Source organism: Macaca mulatta, chromosome 1, assembly GCF_049350105.2.
Source record: "Macaca mulatta isolate MMU2019108-1 chromosome 1, T2T-MMU8v2.0, whole genome shotgun sequence".
Taxonomy (NCBI): Eukaryota; Metazoa; Chordata; class Mammalia; order Primates; family Cercopithecidae; genus Macaca; species Macaca mulatta.
The window spans coordinates 224,507,115-224,526,024 of record NC_133406.1 but is presented as its reverse complement, the minus strand read 5'-3'; the positions used below and the strand labels follow the sequence as shown (position 1 = coordinate 224,526,024).

Sequence of the window (18,910 nt, the reverse complement as noted above, 5' to 3'; positions counted from 1 at the left end):
CTTTTATTGGCAGTGCTGAAAACTCATCCCTGTGTGACCTCAAGTAAGCCATGTAACTTTGTGAACCTGCAGTTTTATCATTTTTAAAATGAAGAAACTTGACAGATTTTCATCATGACACAGAACGTCAGGTCTCCCAGACCCCGGAAAATACGTTAACTTAAAGCTGTTGATACATCTCAAAGCAGTATCCTTACAGTGTCATTGGAGGACAGTGCGGGCTGCAGTGAGGCACGCCTTCAAATGGGATTGATCCAGTCCTCGTTCCTTCACTTCCACATGAATGCTGAGCGGCCCAGGATCACACCCAGTGCACCCACAACTCAGGCAAGTCCAGCAGCCAATCCTAGGAGACCTGGGCTACAGAACAGTCTCCCAAGTTCCAGGCTCACAAAACCTTGGTGGGGATGGAAGCTGAGAAAGTGAGGAGGTGGCTCAGGGGATTGCTCTTTCCTACTCATTCCTCTCATCTCAAACTCACCTTCTGCTGCACCACTGAGGATCACCAGCCAACCCTGACCATAACCTTGACCTTGCCATGTTCTGTTAGTGAAATGAAACCAAAAATGAATGATGTTAGTCCAACTCAACAAAATATATATAAAAACATATTCCATAAGAGCCTCTCATGGCCCTGTTCTTTCCAGTATATGGGAAAACAAAAGGGAAACAACCAAATAGCATCAGGTTTATGAAACTTCCTAAGATAGATGGTCATACATGTTTTCAGGAGATCTCTATATACATGAATTTGATCACTTGATCCCTTGAAAAGAGCTCTTGAGGCACTAGAATGACATCCACAATTGACAAGTATGAAATGTGGTGCTCAGTGCCATGAAAATACAAATCAACCCACATAGAGGAAGAGCTTTGGACATAGGGATGTCAAACTGGTCTAGAGTGTAGTGAAAGCCAAGATGCTTTTCTTACTGGTGCCCCAGTAAGAAAAAAGAAATCAACATAACAATGAGATGCAGCAAGAAGAATACTGAGACAGGAAAGAAAACATTTTTAAAAAATGAATTATTCATTCACTTTCTAGTGGATACAGAAAAAACTGCAGAAGATGCAGAGGATATCAGTGCAGGCTAAAAGTTTCATATCTTACACTTGCAGAAAAGGCTTAAGATCTGTTTTAACTGGGAGCAGGTGGGGTGACTTCATGACTGCCCTTAAGAAAATATAACCTGTTGGGAAACTGTTTCTGACTTGATGATGTTGTACAGACAAGAGATAAACAGTGAGGAATGTGCTTAGATGTATTGGGAAAGAGACGGTCTGTGGCATTGTCACAAAGGTACATGAATATTGAGAGTGAATGCTGAAGGAATGAGCCCATTGGTGGTGACCCTCAGGTGAGACCAGGGTGCCTGTGTTTCAGCCAAGCCAGTGCAATTGGAACGCAGGCTCCTAAGATTCCATGACACCCTCACCTTCTAATTCTGTTATTGCAACTGCAGACCGTTACCTGGCACGCTGGCCACAATCTTCCTCACTCTTGTGAGACTCTGAGCGACTGGCAGTGCCTTAGCTCTGAACTCAGACACCTCGAACCTTGTTTTTGTGGTTAAGGATCCTAAAGTGCTGTGGGGACTGATCTCGTTTTTCTCAACAGTAAGTTAAGAATTTCAGTTACTGCCATCCCTCAGTCCTGATTCAACCTATTTGATTTCACCGGTTTGTAACCCATCATGTGTTTGGGTTTCTTCTCCCCAGTCCCTGACTCCACGTCTTCTGCCACACACGTCAGCATGGTGGTATATGCGGGCCCTTGGTCCAGTAAGAAGGCAGAGATGAACACTCTAGAAATCAATGAGAAATTGCGCCCCCAGCGGACAGAGAACAAACATCAGTTCCTAAACACCAAGGAGAAATATCTTGTAACTCAAGTGGCCTACTTTCTGACCAAGGGGCAGAACAGTTACAGTAAGTTCCATAGGCTCACCATCACAAAGGTGATGGATGATGTCCTGTCTTCTCTCTGAGAAACTGAATTCTCTCTCCATCAAAAATAATTTAATCCTTCCCTTACTTCTAGGAAAATAGAAATGGGTATTTTCACATTTTGTTAATATTAGAAGACAGAGGTACCAAAGTATTTTGAAACTTTCCCTGTTTGCTGTCAGGTGGGGATGGACCTAGAGGTAGAATAGCAGTTATTGATTTCGGACACAGGCACGGAACCACCTGTTTTCTCCAAGAGGCTAAATCATGTTTTCAAGAATCCTCTCTGTACCATATAAGATCCGGCAGACAAATGACATCTAGTCTGTTGTTCTAAATGTCTGGGACTAGTGAACTTTTATTCAGTTCAAGCTTCTGTTGAGGCCCAATAGGCAAATCTCTGTTCTAGGGACCCTGAGGGAAATTTGTTGATAGTACACAGTACCTGCTATGTGGGGCCTCAAGAGGAGTCTGCTTCTAATAGAACCCGTGGTATCTATAACCGACAGCATCAAGAGCAGGGAGTAGGGGCCGTGCAAGGTGGCTCAGTCCTGTAATCCCAGCACTTTGGGAGGCTGAGGCAGGTGGATCACGAGGTCAGGAGTTTGAGATCAGCCTGGGCAACATGCAGAAACCCCGTCTCTACTAAAATTACAAAAATTACGTGGGAAATGTTGGTGGGCACCTGTAATTCTAGCTACTCGGGAGGCTGAGGCAGGAGAATCCTTTGAACCCAGGAGACAGAGGTTGCAGTGAGCCAAGATCACAGCATTGCACTCCAGCCTGGGTGACAGGGCAAGACTCGTCAAAAAAAAAAAAAAAAAAAAAATTAAAGAAAAGAAAAGAAAAAGCAGAGAGTACCCTGGTGAGAGGGAAGTCCTGCTTCCTCGGGCACAGGCTTTTGTTCCTAAAAGGAAGAAAGATCGCACCCAAGAATGTGTGGAAGTAGTAGTGCAGTGTGCAGAGCAGGAACCCTGAGTCTGTCTCCTGGGCTGCATGCAACTTGCTTGTCCTGTCTGTCCCTCAGTTTCCTCATCTGTTCATAGGGTGCTACAGTAATACCTACCTCTGTAAATTGCTGCAATGAGTTACATGAGTTATTTCTTGTCAATCTCCTAGAACATTTATGGGCACAGATTAAACACTATCTATTAGTTCCTCATTCTACTGTTTGTAAATTAACACAAACTTTGTTAGTATTAGGGCATATTTTCTTCATGGTCTTGTGGTCTTATGTCTCATACTTTATGTTTCTGTTATGATTGTTAAAATCATATCTGCAGATACGATTTAAAAATCAAAGATTTTTAAGATCTTTGACATATTTGTCCTTGAAATTCCCAAATGGAAACCATCAGTCCCATAGTCCTAGGGGCCTTCCCAACTGTCCAAGAAATCTCTACTTCATGCCCCAGTGCAGTGTTTTAGATGAGAGGCTGCAAGGCTTGTGGAAGTGGCCCCGCATGCAGAGTCACACCTCAGGGGCTGTGAATTCTGACTCCACTTTATTGTGATTGAATCATCTTGTCAACTTCCTTGATGTGCCCTTGAGTTTCGGTTTGTTTGTCTCTAAATTTTGGAGGATGAGATGCCAGAAAGTCGGGAGACTGAAGAGTAAAGAGCTGCAATTCCCTGCCTAGAGCCTGGTACTGGGGTCAGTTATGTCCTTGGGACGGACCTGGCTCCTGCCCTGTAGGCAGTGACCACCACTCTGTGTCCAGCTTTTCACTGAGGCCAGTGTGTCTGTCTTTTCTCAGACTATGAAGAGTGCAAAGACCTCCTAAAATCTATGCTGCGGGATGAGCTTCAGTTGAAGGAGGAGAAGCTTGCAGAGCAGCTCGGGCAAGCTGAAGAGCTCAGGTGAGGGGGCCCTATGCAGGCAGGTGGGCAGGTGTGTAAATCTCTGAAGTACAGCCGCTCGGCGAGGTGAAGTAAGAGCTAAGCTGGGTCTGGGGAAGGGCAGGAATTGCCATGGCAGGCTCACAACACACAAAGATTTATGAAACAGAGAACAAGGATAATAATAAGTTATGGGTTGTAGTTGTTTCTCAGAGCCATGATTTCTCTTTCTGAAAGAAGTAATTGTTGAGGTAAAATTTGCATAACACAAAATTAACTAAAGGAGTGGGAACCACCCAACAGCATTCAGTGTACTCAAAATGATGCACCATCACCACCCCACTTACCCTTAGTCAGAATCACCTCCTGACTGACTGTGGCTTCTCATCCTTTCGGTCAATCAGTGTTGCCTTCTGGAGCCTGTCATTCTTTCCTTCTTTCATCTTTTCGACTGGTCCCCTCTGCACTGGGCCTCATTTCTGTCCATGGCTTTGCATCTAGAGACTGCGAGATGCACTATGTGTATTTCCACATGGAAATGTCCATGGCCAGAGTGAGGAACTGAAAGGATGAATGTCTTTTTGAAACTGAATAAGGAAGGCACCTACTTTTGTTTACAGAAGGGAAAGATGAATGGAACATTGTCGAGGATCTTACAGGAGCCCTCTCTGATACAGACGAAGCCTGTAAACCATTTTTTGTTCTTTCTCTTGGCCACAGACATTTGAAATATGTGCTGACCTTCTCCTTGGAGGTCTCCTTGAGAACATTGTCTCAGAAATCTCTGTCGCAATATTGGAACTGATCACTCACCCCTTTCCACTGTTCAATTTTCTCTACTATGTCACCTTAGGCAATATAAAGTCCTGGTTCAGTCTCAGGAACGAGAGCTGAGCCAGTTAAGGGAGAAGTTGCGGAAAGGGAGAGATGCCTCCCGCACATTGAATCAGCATCTCCAGGCCCTCCTCACTCTGGATGAGCCGGCCAACTCCCAGGGGCGGGACCTCCGAGAACAGCTGGCTGAAGGCTGTAGGCTGGCACAGCACCTGGTCCGAAAGCTCACCCCAGGTAAGGTTTCCATAGGATCTGATGACCCAGAACCCCAGGCTTATGAGAGACTCCAGACCTTCGTACTTTCACAATGACAGTTGTATCGGTGGTGTTTTTTTCCACTAAACATATGTGGCCATGACATGACCAGGACTTCCTGGGTGAGATCAGAGATGGGAAACCCTGCAACCCATGGGGTTGGAGGTCACAGTATTGGGAATGTCCCTCCTTCCTTGATGGAAGATGGTCTTTGGAGCCAGAGGCAACATCTCTCTAGTTGTAAAGGAGAGGAAGGAGGCTGTGACAGGAGGGTGCTTGTTAGAGTGAAAAGAGCTCTGGACTAAGAATGAAGGTTCCCAGGCTGTCTCTTTGGCAATGTTCTTAGTAAGTGTCGGTGAGTGAGTGATTTTTCCCTCGTTAGATTCTCTCTCTCCATCTGCAAAGGCAGGCACATTGTCTCTTGCAAGGTTCTGAAGCATCCAAATGTGGGAACACTTATGACTGCTTTTGAAAATGAGATAAAGCCCTTCGCCGTGTGGTGTTGGGGAAGTCACTTGATGTGGGAGCATTTGGTTTTAGGAGGTGCTTCAGACTGGAGCACTCCCCATGGAGAGCATGTCCCTGAATAACACAGGAGAAGCCACATGGAGGGCCTGTGAAGTCTCCTGATACATAGAGGACTGTGGGGCCAGTTTGTCCTCTCCTAAGAGAAAGAATTAGGTTCGAAATGCAAACTGTGACAGGACACCAAGCCTGTGCCTGGGAATCAGATTTCTGGTGGGATGATGGAGACAGCTGCCAAAGTCCTGAGAGAGGCTGTGCAAGTCCCCAGTGATATAGGCAACAAAGGGTCTTTTCAATATTTGGCCACATCTTGATGGTGGCCCTCCAGAGCAGAAATGCATTGCCTGATGGAACAAGAAACCATGCCAGGGCATTTTGTTAAAGTAAAACCTGAGGGCTTTCAGTTGAATGGTGACCCATGCCTAGATGTTCATGTCTCTGTGCACACTGGGCTGACTGTGCTTATAGAGTGTGAAGTGTGAAATATCTGAATGAACACTTCTGTATTCACAGAAAATGATGAAGATAACGATGAAGATGTTAAAGTTGAGGAGGCTGAGAAAGTACAGGAGTCGTGTGCCCCCAGGTAACCCTGAATAATCAGGAGCAAGTAATGGATTTTGACATATGAAAAAGGTCTAAGAGGCACACCCTCTCTGGCATCTATGATGAGCCAAAAGTCTGTATTCCCTTGGCCACAGTATGTGAAATTCAACCCAACTTAGACACAGGGTGTGGCAGCTGTTGTGTTTCTCTGTGTGTGGTGAGTGTCATATCTGTACCGAACAGGGATAGCTGAGTCTTCATCTTTCTCAGCTCCTATCTCTCCAGTGAAATGAACACCGGTTGGTCTCTTCCTCTCTGTCTCCCGTGGCTGCCATGCTGTGTTGCAGAGAGAAGAGGATTGCCTGTTCCCTCTTAAAGGGAGCCTCCTGTTTGCTTTCTGTGACCACTCTCCTAATGCCTCCTGTCAAAACCGGCTAGGTCTCCCTGGGGTCCAATCCCTCTGTGTTTAATCTTCTGGCATCTCTATCTCACCTCATCAGGGAGGTGTGGAAGGCTGAAGAAAAGGAAGTCCCTGAGGACTCAGTGGAGGAATGTGCCGTCACTTGTTCAAATATCTATGGCCCTTCTGAGTCCAACCAGCCTCACAAGAACTCCAAAATCACATTTGAGGAAGACCAAGTGGACTCAACTCTGCTTATAGACCGTGGATCGTCTCCAGATGGATGGCAGGATGCTCTAAACCTTGTCCCAGGTAGCCTCTATTTTCCTTGTGTCTCATACCTCTGTCTAGGCTATGGAAGATCCATTCTGAGTACAGGCCGTATAGGTACATATTGGTTTACTCAGAAACTAGGATGAAGCTAGCTGTGGTGACTGACATATATATTTGCAGCACTTTGGGAGGCCCAAGTGGGAGGATCATTTGAATTCAGGAGTTCAAGAGCAGACTGGAGAATATGGTGAAATCCATCTTTACAAAGAATACAAAACATTAGCCAGGCATGTTCCTTTGCCCCTATAGTCCCAACTGCTCAGGAGGCTTAGGTGCGAGGATTGGCTCAGATGATCCTCCCACCCTCATTCACTTTTCTCAGGCTAGACTCTCTCCTTTTCATTGGCTTGTCTTAGCTGTTAATAAGAAGTCTCTGGCCAGGGTCGCTGGCTCACATCTGTAATCCCAGCACTTTGGGAGGGTGAGGTGGGCAGATCACCTGAGGTCAGGAGTTCGAAAGCAGCCTGGCCAACATGGCGAAATTGCATCTCTACTAAAAATACAAAAAATAGCTGGCATGGTGGTTTGTGCCTGTAATCCCAACTACTTGGGAAGCTGAGCCACGAAAATCACTTGAACCCAGGAGGTAGAGGTTGCAGTGAGCTGAGATCGTGCCACTGCACTGCAGCCTGGGCGACAGAGTGAGACTCCCTCTCAAACAAAACATAAAAAACCAAAACCAACCAACCAGTCAAACGAAAAATTTAATGAAACAAAAAACAATCTCTTGAGCTACACAGAAACATTCGCCTCTCATGGGGTAAAAAGCTCAGAGCCCAGCCTTGCTTTATGGAAACTTTTAAGCAAGAAAAGGGTGGAAGTGTTTGTGTCCTGGTTTCAAGGTGACTGCGTAGCTCAGACACGTTGACTTAAAGGAGATCAAGAGTGGGGATGAGAAGAGTGAAACCAGGGAAACAGCATCTTCAAATCAGTGGACGAGGCTGTCAGTGACATCCCTCAATCCTGATTCAACCTATTTGATTTCACCAGTTATTAGCCCATCATGTGTTTGGATTTTTTCTCCCCAGTCCCTGGCTCCACCTCTTCTGCCGCAAACATCAGCATGGTGGCATCTGCTGGTCCTTGGCCAAGTGAGAAGTCAGAGATGAACACTCCAGAAATCAACGAGAAACTGCGCCCGCAGTTGGGAGAAAAGAAAGAACAGTTTAGAAACACTAGAGAGAAATTTCTTGTAACTCAAGTGGCCTACTTCCTGGCCAACCAGCAGAACAGTTATAGTAAGTTCTATAGGCTCACCATCACAAAAGTGATGATGTCCTGTCTTCTCTCTGAGAAATTTTGATCTTCTCCATCAAAAATAATTTAATCCTTTCCTTCCTTCTAGGAAAATAGAAATGGGTATTTTCACATTTTGTTAAAGTTGGAAGACAGAAGTACCAAAGTATTTCATAACTTTCCATGTTTGCAGTCAGGTGGGGATGGGCCTAGAGGTAAAATCTCAGTGATGGTTTCAGACACAGGCACAGAATGACCTGTTTTCTCCAAGAGGCTAAATCATGTTTTCAAGAATCCTCTCTGTACCATATAAGATCCGGCAGACAAATAACATCTAGTATGTTGTTCTAAATGTCTCGGGCTAGTGAATTTTATTCAGTTCAAGCTTCTGTTGAGGCCCAATAGGCCAAGCTCTGTTCTAGGGACCCTGAGGGAAATTTGTTGATAGTACACAGTACCCGCTGTGAGGGGCGTCAAGAGGAGTCTGCTCCTAATAGAACCTGTGGTATCTATAACCGACAGCATCAAGAGCAGGGAGTAGGGGCCGTGCAAGGTGGCTCAGTCCTGTAATCCCAGCACTTTGAGAGGCTGAGGCAGCTGGATCACGAGGTCAGGAGTTTGATTCCATCCTGGGCAATGTGGAGAGACCCCGTCTCTACTAAAGTTAGAAAAATTAGCTGGGTGTGGTGGCGGGCGCCTGTAATCCCAGCTACTCGGGAGGCTGAGTCCAGAGAATCCTTTGAACCCAGGAGACAGAGGTTGCAGAGAGCCAAGATCATGCCATTGCACTTCAGCCTGGGCGACAGGGCAAGACTCATCAAAAAAGAAACAAACAAAAAAGGCAGAGAGTAGCCTGGTGGGAGGGAAGTCCTGTTTCTTGGGGCACAGGCTTTTGTTCCTAAAGAGGAAGAATGATGTACCCAAGAATGTGTGGAAGTAGCAGTGCAGTGTGCAGAGCAGGAACCCTGGGTCTGTCTCCTGGGCTCCATCCAATTTGCTTGTCCTGTGTGTCCCTCAGTTTCCTCATCTATTCATAGGGTGCGACAGTAATACTTACCTCTGTAAATTGCTGCAGTGAGTTACATGAGCTATTTCTTATCAATCTCCTAGAACATTTATGGGCACAGAGTAAACACTATCTATTAGTTCTTCATTCTACTGTTTGTAAATTAACACAAACTTTGTTAGTATTTGGGCATGTTTCCTTCATAGTCTTGTGGTCTTATGTCTCATACTTTATGTTTCCGTTATGATTCTTAAAATCGTATCTGCAGTTATGATTTAAAACTCAAAGATTTTTAAGATCTTTGACATAGTTGTCCTTGAAATTCCCATTAAAAGGGAAACCATCAGTCCCATAGTCCTAGAGGCCTTCCCAATTGTCCGTGAAATCTCTACTTCATGCCCCAGTGCAGTGTTTTGGAGGAGAGGCTGCAAGGCTTGGGAAAGTGGCCCCGCATTCAGAGTCAGACCTCAGGGGCTGTGAATTCTGACTCTACTTCATTGTGGTTGAATCATCTTGTCAACTTCCTTGATGTGCCCTTGAGTTTCGGTTTGTTTGTCTCTAAATTTTGGAGGATGAGATGCCGGAAAGTCAGGAGACTCAAGAGTAAAGAGGTAGAAATCCCTGCCTGGAGCCTGGTATTGGGGACAGTTATGTCCTTGGGATGGACCTGGCTCCTGCCCTGTAGGCAGTGACCTCAGCAGCATGTCCAGTCTTTCACTGAGGCCAGTGTGTCTGTCTTTTCTCAGACTATGAAGAGTGCAAAGACCTCCTAAAATCTATGCTGAGGGATGAGCTTCAGTTGAAGGAGGAGAAGCTTGCAGAGCAGCTCGGGCAAGCTGAAGAGCTCAGGTGAGGGGGCCCTATGCAGGCAGGTGGGCAGGTGTGTAAATCTCGGATGTATAGCAGCTCGGAGGGTAGAAGTAAGAGCCAAGCTGGGCCAGGGGAAGGGCAGGAATTGCTATGGCATGCTCACAATACACAAAGGTTTGTGAAACAGAGACCAAGGACAGTAATAAGTTATGGGTTGCAGTTGTTTCCTAGAGCCTCGTTTTCTCTTTTTGAAAGAAGTAATTGTTGAGGTGAAATTTGCATAAGACATGATTAACCAAAGGAGTGGGAACCACCCAACAGCATTCAGTGTACTCAAAATGGTGCGCCATCACCACCCCACTTACCCATAGTCGGAATCACCTCCTGACTGACTGCGGCATCTTATCTTTGACCCAATCAATGTTGCCTTCTGGAGCCTGTCATTCTTTTCTTGTTTAATCTTTTCAATTGGCCCCGTCTGCACTTGGCCGCATTTCTGTATATGGTTTTGTATGTAGTCACTGCAAGATAGACTATGTGTATTTTCACATGGAAATGTCCATTGCCAGAGTGAGGAACTGAAAGGATGTCTTTTTGAAACTGAATAAGGAAGACAACTAATTTTGTTTAGAGAAGGGAAAGATGAATGGAACATCGTCGAGGATCTTACAGGAGCCCTCTCTGATATAGAGGAAGCCTGTAAACCATTTTTCCTTCTTTCTCTTGGCCACAGACATTTCTTTAAACGTGTGCTGACCTTCTCCTTGGAGGTCTCCTTGAGGACATTGTCTCAGAAATCTCTGTCGCAATATTCGATCTGATCACTCACCCCTTTCCACTGTTCAATTTTCTCTACTATCTCACCTTAGGCAATATAAAGTCCTGGTTCAGTCTCAGGAACGAGAGCTGAGCCAGTTAAGGGAGAAGTTGCGGGAAGGGAGAGATGCCTCCCGCGCATTGAATCAGCATCTCCAGGCCCTCCTCACTCCGGATGAGCCGGCCAACTCCCAGAGGCGGGACCTCCGAGAACAGCTGGCCAAGGGCTGTAGGCTGGCACAGCACCTGGTCCGAAAGCTCACCACAGGTAAGGTTTCCATAGGACCTGGAGACCCAAAACCCCAGGCTTATGCGAGACTCCCGACCTCCATCCTTTCACAATGTTGTATCATTGGTGTTTTTTTCCACTAAACATTTGTGGCTCTTCCAGGACTTCCTGTGTGATATCAGAGATGGGAAACCCATGGGTTTGGAGGTCACAGTATTGCAAATGTCCCTCCTTCCTTGGTGGAGATGGTCTTTGGAGCAAGAGGCAGCATCTCTCTAGTTGTAAAGGAGAGGAAGGAGGCTGTGACAGGAGGGTTCTTGTTAGAGTGAAAAGAGCTGTGGACTTAGAATGAAGGTTCCCAGGCTGTCTCTTTGGCAATGTTCTTAGTAAGTGTCGGTGAATGAGTAATTTATCCTTCTTGAGTTTCTCTGTGTCCATCGGAAAAGGCAGGAAAATTGTCTCTTGCAAGAGTCTGAAGCATCTAAATGTGGGAACACTTATGACTGCTTTTGAAAATGAGATAAAGCCCCTCACCATGTGGTGTTGGAGAAGGCACTTGACGTGGGGGTATTTGGTTGTAGGAAGTGCTTCAGACTGGAGCACTCCCCATGGAGAGCATGTCCCTGAATAACACAGCAGAAGCCACATGGAGGGCCTGTGAAGTCTCCTGAGGCATAGAGGACTGTCGGGCAAGTTTGTCTGCTCCAAAGGGAAAGAATTAGGTTCCAAATGCGAACTGTGACAGGACACCAAGTCTGTGCCTGGGAATCAGATCTGTGGCGGGATGCGGGAGACAGCTGCCAAAGTCCAGAGAGAGGCTGCAAAAGTCCCCAGTGATATGCGGAGCAAAGGGTCTTTTCAATATTTGGTGACATCTTGATGGTGGCCCTCCAGATCAGAAATGCATTGCCTGATGGATCAGGAAACCATGCCAGGGCATTTTATTAAAGATAAAACATGAGAGCTTTCAGTTTAACGGTGACCCATGCCTAGATGTCCATGTCTCTGTGCACATTGGACTGACTGTGCCTGCAGAGTGTGAAGTGGGAAATATCTGAACGAACACTTCTGTATTTACAGAAAATGATGAAGGTGAGGATGAAGATGTTAAAGTTGATGACACTGAGTAAGTACAGGAATCATGTGCCCCAGGTAACACTGAATAATCAGGTGCAAGTAATGGGTTTTAACATAGGAAAAAGATCTAGGAGGCACACCCTGTCTCTGGCATCTACAATGGGCCGCAAGCCTGTATTCCTTTGGTCACAGTATGAGAAATTCAACCCAGCTTAGACACCGCGTGTGGCAGCTGTTGTGTTTCTCTGTGTGTGGTGAGTGTCATATCTGTACCGAACAGGGATAGCTGAGTCTTCATCTTTCTCAGCTCCTGTCTCTCCAGTGAAATGAACACCGGTTGGTCTCTTCCTCTCTGTCTCCCATGGCCGCCATGCTCTGTTGCAGAGAGAAGAGGATTGCCTCTTCACTCCTAAAGGGAACCTCCTGTTTGCTTTCTGTGACCACTGTCTTAATGCCTCCCGTCAAAACCTGCTAGGTCTCCCTGGGGTCCAATCCCTCTGTATTTAATCTTCTGGCATCTCTATCTCACCTCATCAGGGAGGTGCGGAAGGCAGAAGAAAAGGAAGTCCCTGAGGACTCAGTGGAAGAATGTGTCATCACTTGTTCAAATAGCTATGGCCCTTCTGAGTCCAATCAGCCTCACAAGAACTCCAAAGTCACATTTGAGGAAGACCAAATGGACTTGACTCTGCTTATAGACCGTGAATCGTCTCCTGATGTACGGCAGGATGCTCTAAACCTTGTCGCAGGTAGCCTCTATTTTCCTTGTGTCTCATACCTCTGTCTAGACTACGGAAGATCCATTGTGAGGACAGGCTATATAGATACATATTGGTTTACTCAGAAACTAGGATGGAGCTAGGTGCGCTGACTGACACATATATTCGCAGCACTTTGGGAGGCCCAAGTGGGAGGATCATTTGAATTCAGGAGTTCAAGAGCAGGCTGGAGAATATGGTGAAACCCATCTTTACAATGAATACAAAACATTAGCCAGGCATGTTCCTTTGCTCTTAGAGTCCCATCTGCTCAGGAGGCTTAGGTGCGAGGATTGGCTCAGATGATCCTCCCACCCTCATTCACTTTTCTCAGGCTAGACTCTCTCTCCTTTTCATTGGCTTGTCTTAGCTGTTAATAAGAAGTCTCTGGCCAGGGTCACTGGGCTCACATCTGTAATCCCAGCACTTTGGGAGGACACGGTGGGCGGATCACCTGAGGTCAGGAGTTCGAAAGCAGCCTGGCCAACATGGCGAAATTGCATCTCTACTAAAAATACAAAAAATAGCTGGCATGGTGGTTGGTGCCTGTAATCCCAGCTACTTGGGAGGCTGACGCATGAGAATCACTTGAACCCAGGAGGCAGAGGTTGCAGTGAGCTGAGATCATGCCACCAGCCTGGGCGACACAGTGAGACTCCCTCTCAAACAAAACATAAAAAACCAAAACCAACCAACCAATCAAACAAAAAAATTAACGAAACAAAAAACAATCTCTTGAGCTACACAGAAACATTGGCCTCTCATGGGGTAAAAAGCTCAGAGCCCAGCCTTGCTTTATAGAAACTTCTAAGCAAGAAAAAAGTGGAAGTGTTTGTGTCCTGATTTCAAGGTGACTGCATAGCTCAGACACGTTGACTTAAAGGAGATCAAGAGTGGAGATGAGAAGAGTGAAACCAGGGAAACAGCATCTTCAAATCAGTGGACGAGGCTGTCCGTGACATCCCTCAGTCCTGATTCAACCTATTTGATTTCACCAGTTATTAACCCATCATGTGTTTGGATTTTTTCTCCCCAGTCCCTGGCTCCACCTCTTCTACCACAAACGACAGCATGGTGTTATCTGCGGGCCCTTGGTCCAGTGAGAAGTCAGAGATGAATACTCTAGAAATCAACGAGAAACTGCACCCCCAGCAGGCAGAGAACAAACGTCAGTTTATAAACACCAAGGAGAAATATCTTGTAACTCAAGTGGCCTACTTTCTGGCCAAGGGGCAGAACACTTACAGTAAGTTCCCTAAGCTCACAATCACAAAAGTGATGAATGATGTCCTGTCTTCTCTCTGAGAAACGGAATTCTCTCTCCAAGAAGTAATGTAATACTTTCCATACTTGTAGGAAAATAGAAATGGGTATTTTCACCTTTTGTTAAAGTTGGATGGGAAAGGTACCAAAGTATTTCAAAACTTTCCATGTTTGCAGTCAGCTGGGGATGGGCCTAGAGGTAAAATCTCAGTGATGGTTTCAGAGACAGGCACAGAATGACCTGTTTTCTCCAAGAGGCTAAATCATGTTTTCAAGAATCCTCTCTGTACCATATAAGATCTGGCAGAAAAATAACATCTAGTCTATTGTTGTAAATGTCTCGGGCTAGTGAACTTTTATTCAGTTCAAGCTTCTGTTGAGGCCCAATAGGCAAATCTCTGTTCAAGGGACCCTGAGGGAAATTTGTTGATAGTACACAGTACCCGCTGTGAGGGGCGTCAAGAGGAGTCTGCTCCTAATAGAACCCGTGGTATCTATAACCGACAGCATCAAGAGCAGGGAGTAGGGGCCGTGCAAGGTGGCTCAGTCCTGTAATCCCAGCACTTTGGGAGGCTGAGGCAGCTGGATCACGAGGTCAGGAGTTTGAGACCAGCCTGGGCAACATGGAGAAACCCCATCTCTACTAAAATTACAAAAATTAACGGGGCGTGGTGGTGGGCACCTGTAATCCCAGCTACTTGGGAGGCTGAGGCAGGAGAATCCTTTGAACCCAGGGCAGAGGTTGCAGTGAGCCAAGATCACACCATTGCACTCCAGCCTGGGCGACAGGAGAAGACTCCTCAAAGAATAAACAAAAATGCAGAGAGTACCCTGGTGTGAGGGAAGTCCTACTTCCTGGGGGAAGAGGCTTTTGTTCCTATAGAAGAAGAAAGATCGCACCCGAGAATGTGTGGAAGTAGCAGTGCAGTGTGCAGAGCAGGAACCCTGGGCCTGTCACCTGGGCTCCATCCAAGTAGCTTGTCCTGTCTGTCCCTCAGTTTCTCTTTCTTCCTCTCTAAATTTTGGAGGTTGAGATGCCATAAAGTGGGGAGACTGAAGAGTAAAGTGGTGGAAATCCCTGCCTAGAGCCTGGTACTGGGGACAATTATATCCTTTGGATGGACCTGGCTCCTGCCCTGTAGGCAGTGACCACCGCTGTGTGTCCAGCTTTTCACTGGGGCCGGTGTGTCTGTCTTTTCTCAGACTATGAAGAGTGCAAAGACCTCCTAAAATCTATGCTGCGGGATGAGCTTCAGTTGAAGGAGGAGAAGCTTGCAGAGCAGCTCGGGCAAGCTGAGGAGCTCAGGTGAGGGGGCCCTATGCAGGCAGGTGGGTAGGTGTGTAAATCTCTGATGTACAGCCACTCCTCTGGGTGAAGTAAGCGCTAAGCTGGGTCTGGGGAAGGGCAGGAATTGCCATGGCAGGCTTACAACACACAAAGATTTATGAAACAGAGAACAAGGATAATAATAAGTTATGGGTTGTAGTTGTTTCTCAGAGCCTTGATTTCTCTTTTTGAAAGAAGTAATTGTTGAGGTGAGATTTGCATAACACAAAATTAACTAAAGGAGTGGGAACCACCCAGCAGCATTGAGTGTACTCAAAATGGTGCGCCATCACCACCCCACTTACCCTTAGTCAGAATCACCTCCTGACTGACTGTGGCTTCTCATCCTTTCGGTCAATCAGTGTTGCCTTCTGGAGCCTGTCATTCATTCCATCTTTCATCTTTTCAACTGGCCCCGTCTGCACGTGGCCTCATTTCTGTCCATGGCTTTGCATCTAGTGACTGCAAGATGCACTATGTGTATTTTCACATGGAAATGTCCATGGCCAGAGTGAGGAACTGAAAGAATGAATGTCTTTTTGAAAGTGAATAAGGAAGACACCTACTTTTGTTTACAGAAGGGAAAGATGAATGGAACATCGTCGAGGATCTTACAGGAGCCCTCTCTGGTATAGAGGAAGCCTGTAAACCATTTTTCATTCTTACTCTTGGCCACAGACATTTCTTTAAACATGTGCTGACCTTCTCCTTGGAGGTCTCCTTGAGAACATTGTCTCAGAAATCTCTGTCGCAATATTCGATCTGATCACTCACCCCTTTCCACTGTTCAATTTTCTCTACTATCTCACCTTAGGCAATATAAAGTCCTGGTTCAGTCTCAGGAACGAGAGCTGAGCCAGTTAAGGGAGAAGTTGCGGGAAGGGAGAGATGCCTCCCGCGCATTGAATCAGCATCTCCAGGCCCTCCTCACTCCGGATGAGCCGCCCACCTCCCAGGGGCGGGACCTCCGAGAACAGCTGGCCGAGGGCTGTAGGCTGGCACAGCACCTCGTCCAAAAGCTCACCCCAGGTAAGGTTTCCATAGGATCTGATGACCCAAAACCCCAGGCTTAGGAGAGACTCCCGACCTCCATACTTTCACAATGACAGTTGTATCGGTGGTGTTTTTTTCCACTAAACATATGTGGCCCTTCCAGGACTTCCTGGGTGAGATCAGAGATGGGAAACCCATGGAGTTGGAGGTCACAGTATTGCAAATGTCCCTCCTTCCTTGGTGGAGACGGTCTTTGGAGCCAGAGGCAGCATCTCTCTAGTTGTAGAGGAGAGGAAGGAGGCTGTGACAGGAGGGTTCTTGTTAGAGTGAAAAGAGCTGTGGACTTAGAATGAAGGTTCCCAGGCTGTCTCTTTGGCAATGTTCTTAGTAACTGTCGGTGAGTGAGTGATTTTTCTTTCTTGAGTTTCTCTCTCTCCATCAGAAAAGGCAGGCATATTGTCTCTTGCAAGGCTGTGAAGCATCTAAATGTGGGAACAGTTAGGACTGCTTTTGAAAATGAGATAAAGCCCCTCGGCATGTGGTGTTGGAGAAGGCACTTGACATGGGGGTATTTGGTTGTAGGAAGTGCTTCTGACTGGAGCACTCCCCATGGAGAGCATGTCCCTGAATAACACAGCAGAAGCCACATGGAAGGCCTGTGAAGTCTCCTGATGCATAGACGACTGTGGGGCCAGTTTGTCCTCTCTTAAGAGAAAGATTTAGGTTTGAAATGTGAACTGTGACAGGGCACCAAGCCTGTGCCTGGGAATCAGATTTGTGGTGGGATGATGGAGACAGCTGCCAAAGTCCCGAGGGAGGCTGCACACGTCCCCAGTGATATGGGGAGTAAAGGGTCTTTTCAATATTTGGCCACATCTTGATGGTGGCCCTCCAGATCAGAAATGCATTGCCTGATGGATCAGGAAAGCATGCCAGGGCATTTTGTTAAAGATAAAACATGAGAGCTTTCAATTGAACGGTGACCCATGCCTAGATGTCCATGTCTGTGTTAACATTGGGCTGACTGTGCCTGCAGAATGTGAAGTGGGAAATATCTGAATGGACACTTCTGTATTTACAGAAAACGGTGAAGATGAGGATGAAGATGTGAACGTTGAGGAAACTGAGAAAGTACAGGAATCACATGCCCCCAGGTAACACTGAAAAATCAGGAGCAAGTAATGGGTTTTAACATAGGAAAAAGATCTATGAGGCACACCCTGTCTGGCATCTAGGATGGGCCAAAAGCCTGCATTCCTTTGGCCACAGTATGTGAAATTCAACCCAGCTTAGACACAGGGTGTGGCAGCTGTTGTGTTTCTCTGTGTGTGGTGAGTGTCATATCTGTACTGAACATGGATAGCTGAGTCTTCATCTTTCTCAGCTCCTGTCTCTCCAGTGAAATGAACACCGATTGGTCTCTTCCTCTCTGTCTCCCATGGCAGCCATGCTGTGTTGCAGAGAGAAGAGGATTGCCTGTTCCCTCCTAAAGGGAACCTCCTGTTTGCTTTCTGTGACCACAGTCTTAATGCCTTCTGTCAAAACCAGCTAGGGCTCCCTGGGGTCCGATCCCTCTGTGTTTAATCTTCTGACATCTCTCTCCCACCTGGCTCATCAGGGAGGTGCAGAAGGCTGAAGAGAAGGAAGAACCTGAGGACTCACTGGAGGAATATTCCATCGCTTGTTCAAATAGCCACGGTCCTTGTGAGTCCAACCAGCCTCACAGCAACACCAAAATCACATTTGAGGAAGACCAAGTCAACTCACGTCTCATTGACTCATCCTCTCATGATGAATGGGAGGATGCTGTATCCATTATCCCAGGTAGCCTCTATTTTCCTTGTGTCTCATTCCTCTTTCTGTGCTGAGGAAGTATAACCCCGAAGACAGACTCTATACACACAAATTGGTTTACATAAAAATCTGCGATGGGATTCTAAACCCAGATATCAGGGAGGTTTTCTGTCCTTCTCAGCTCATGTCATGCCTTTGTCTCCCGGTCCCCAGTGTGAAGTTACTGGACCCCAGGCAAGTGTGACAACCTCATAGTCACCTGAGTGCAGGAGGTGCATGGGAAGTAACTGTGAGGCTTCCTAGCTTCGATTCAGTATCTCTTGTCACCTGTGATTAAGTCATGTGTCCCTGAACAATGTCCATGGAGTTTCTATGCCTTTTGAAGGAGACTGGCAGCCTTGCCTTTGTATTTGGATATATTGCTCCCCAGGCTTCACTACTCTCAGCTTTAATCGTGATCTCTTTTAAGTCAGCTTGGTTAGCTGCACAGTCCCATTGAAATGTGGACGGAAACTTTTCTTGTTTAGTTTGCTGATACAGTTCCATAAAGCAAGGCTGGACCCTGGTTCTCCACCCCATCAATGCAATAGCTGATCCGATGTTTCTTTGTCGCATCATAGATTGTTGTTGTTGGTGGCGGTGGTGGGATTTTTTTGGCGATGGAGTCTTGCTCAACCACGGTGGAGTGCAGTGGCACCATCTTGGCTTGATGCAACCTCCGCCTCCCAGATTGAAGTGATTCTTCTGCCTCAGCATCTTGAGTAGCTGGTACCACAGGTACACACAACCACATCTGGCTAATTTTTGTATTTTCAGTAGAGATGGGGTTTCCCCGTATTGGCCAGGTTCATCTTGAACTCATGACCTCAAATGATTCACCTGCCTTGGCCTCCCGAATCCCAGATTCTTTTTAAAGCAAGAG

The 18,910-nt window shown here is 46.5% G+C and overlaps 1 protein-coding gene across 4 annotated transcripts in view; it reads left to right on the top strand.

The window, feature by feature from the left end:
* The first annotated feature begins 292 nt into the window (after positions 1-292).
* The window catches only part of LOC106996736 (NBPF family member NBPF1-like), a 29,325-nt gene continuing 10,707 nt past the window's right edge, over positions 293-18,910 (top strand). For 2 of the 4 annotated variants that reach the window (XM_077972708.1, XM_077972702.1), the window contains exons 1-15: positions 1,559-1,929; positions 3,705-3,807; positions 4,640-4,854; positions 5,914-5,986; positions 6,447-6,658; positions 7,708-7,917; positions 9,668-9,770; positions 10,601-10,815; positions 11,857-11,902; positions 12,391-12,602; positions 13,648-13,857; positions 15,078-15,180; positions 16,016-16,230; positions 17,276-17,348; positions 17,813-18,018. In XM_077972708.1, the coding sequence (XP_077828834.1) occupies positions 1,695-1,929; positions 3,705-3,807; positions 4,640-4,854; positions 5,914-5,986; positions 6,447-6,658; positions 7,708-7,917; positions 9,668-9,770; positions 10,601-10,815; positions 11,857-11,902; positions 12,391-12,602; positions 13,648-13,857; positions 15,078-15,180; positions 16,016-16,230; positions 17,276-17,348; positions 17,813-18,018 (2,431 nt within the window). In that variant the 5' untranslated portion in view covers positions 1,559-1,694. Of the gene's footprint in view, positions 1,930-3,704; positions 3,808-4,639; positions 4,855-5,913; positions 5,987-6,446; positions 6,659-7,707; positions 7,918-9,667; positions 9,771-10,600; positions 10,816-11,856; positions 11,903-12,390; positions 12,603-13,647; positions 13,858-15,077; positions 15,181-16,015; positions 16,231-17,275; positions 17,349-17,812; positions 18,019-18,910 lie in introns of all 4 variants that reach the window. The other 2 variants (XM_077972714.1, XM_077972707.1) reach the window with 2 other exon arrangements.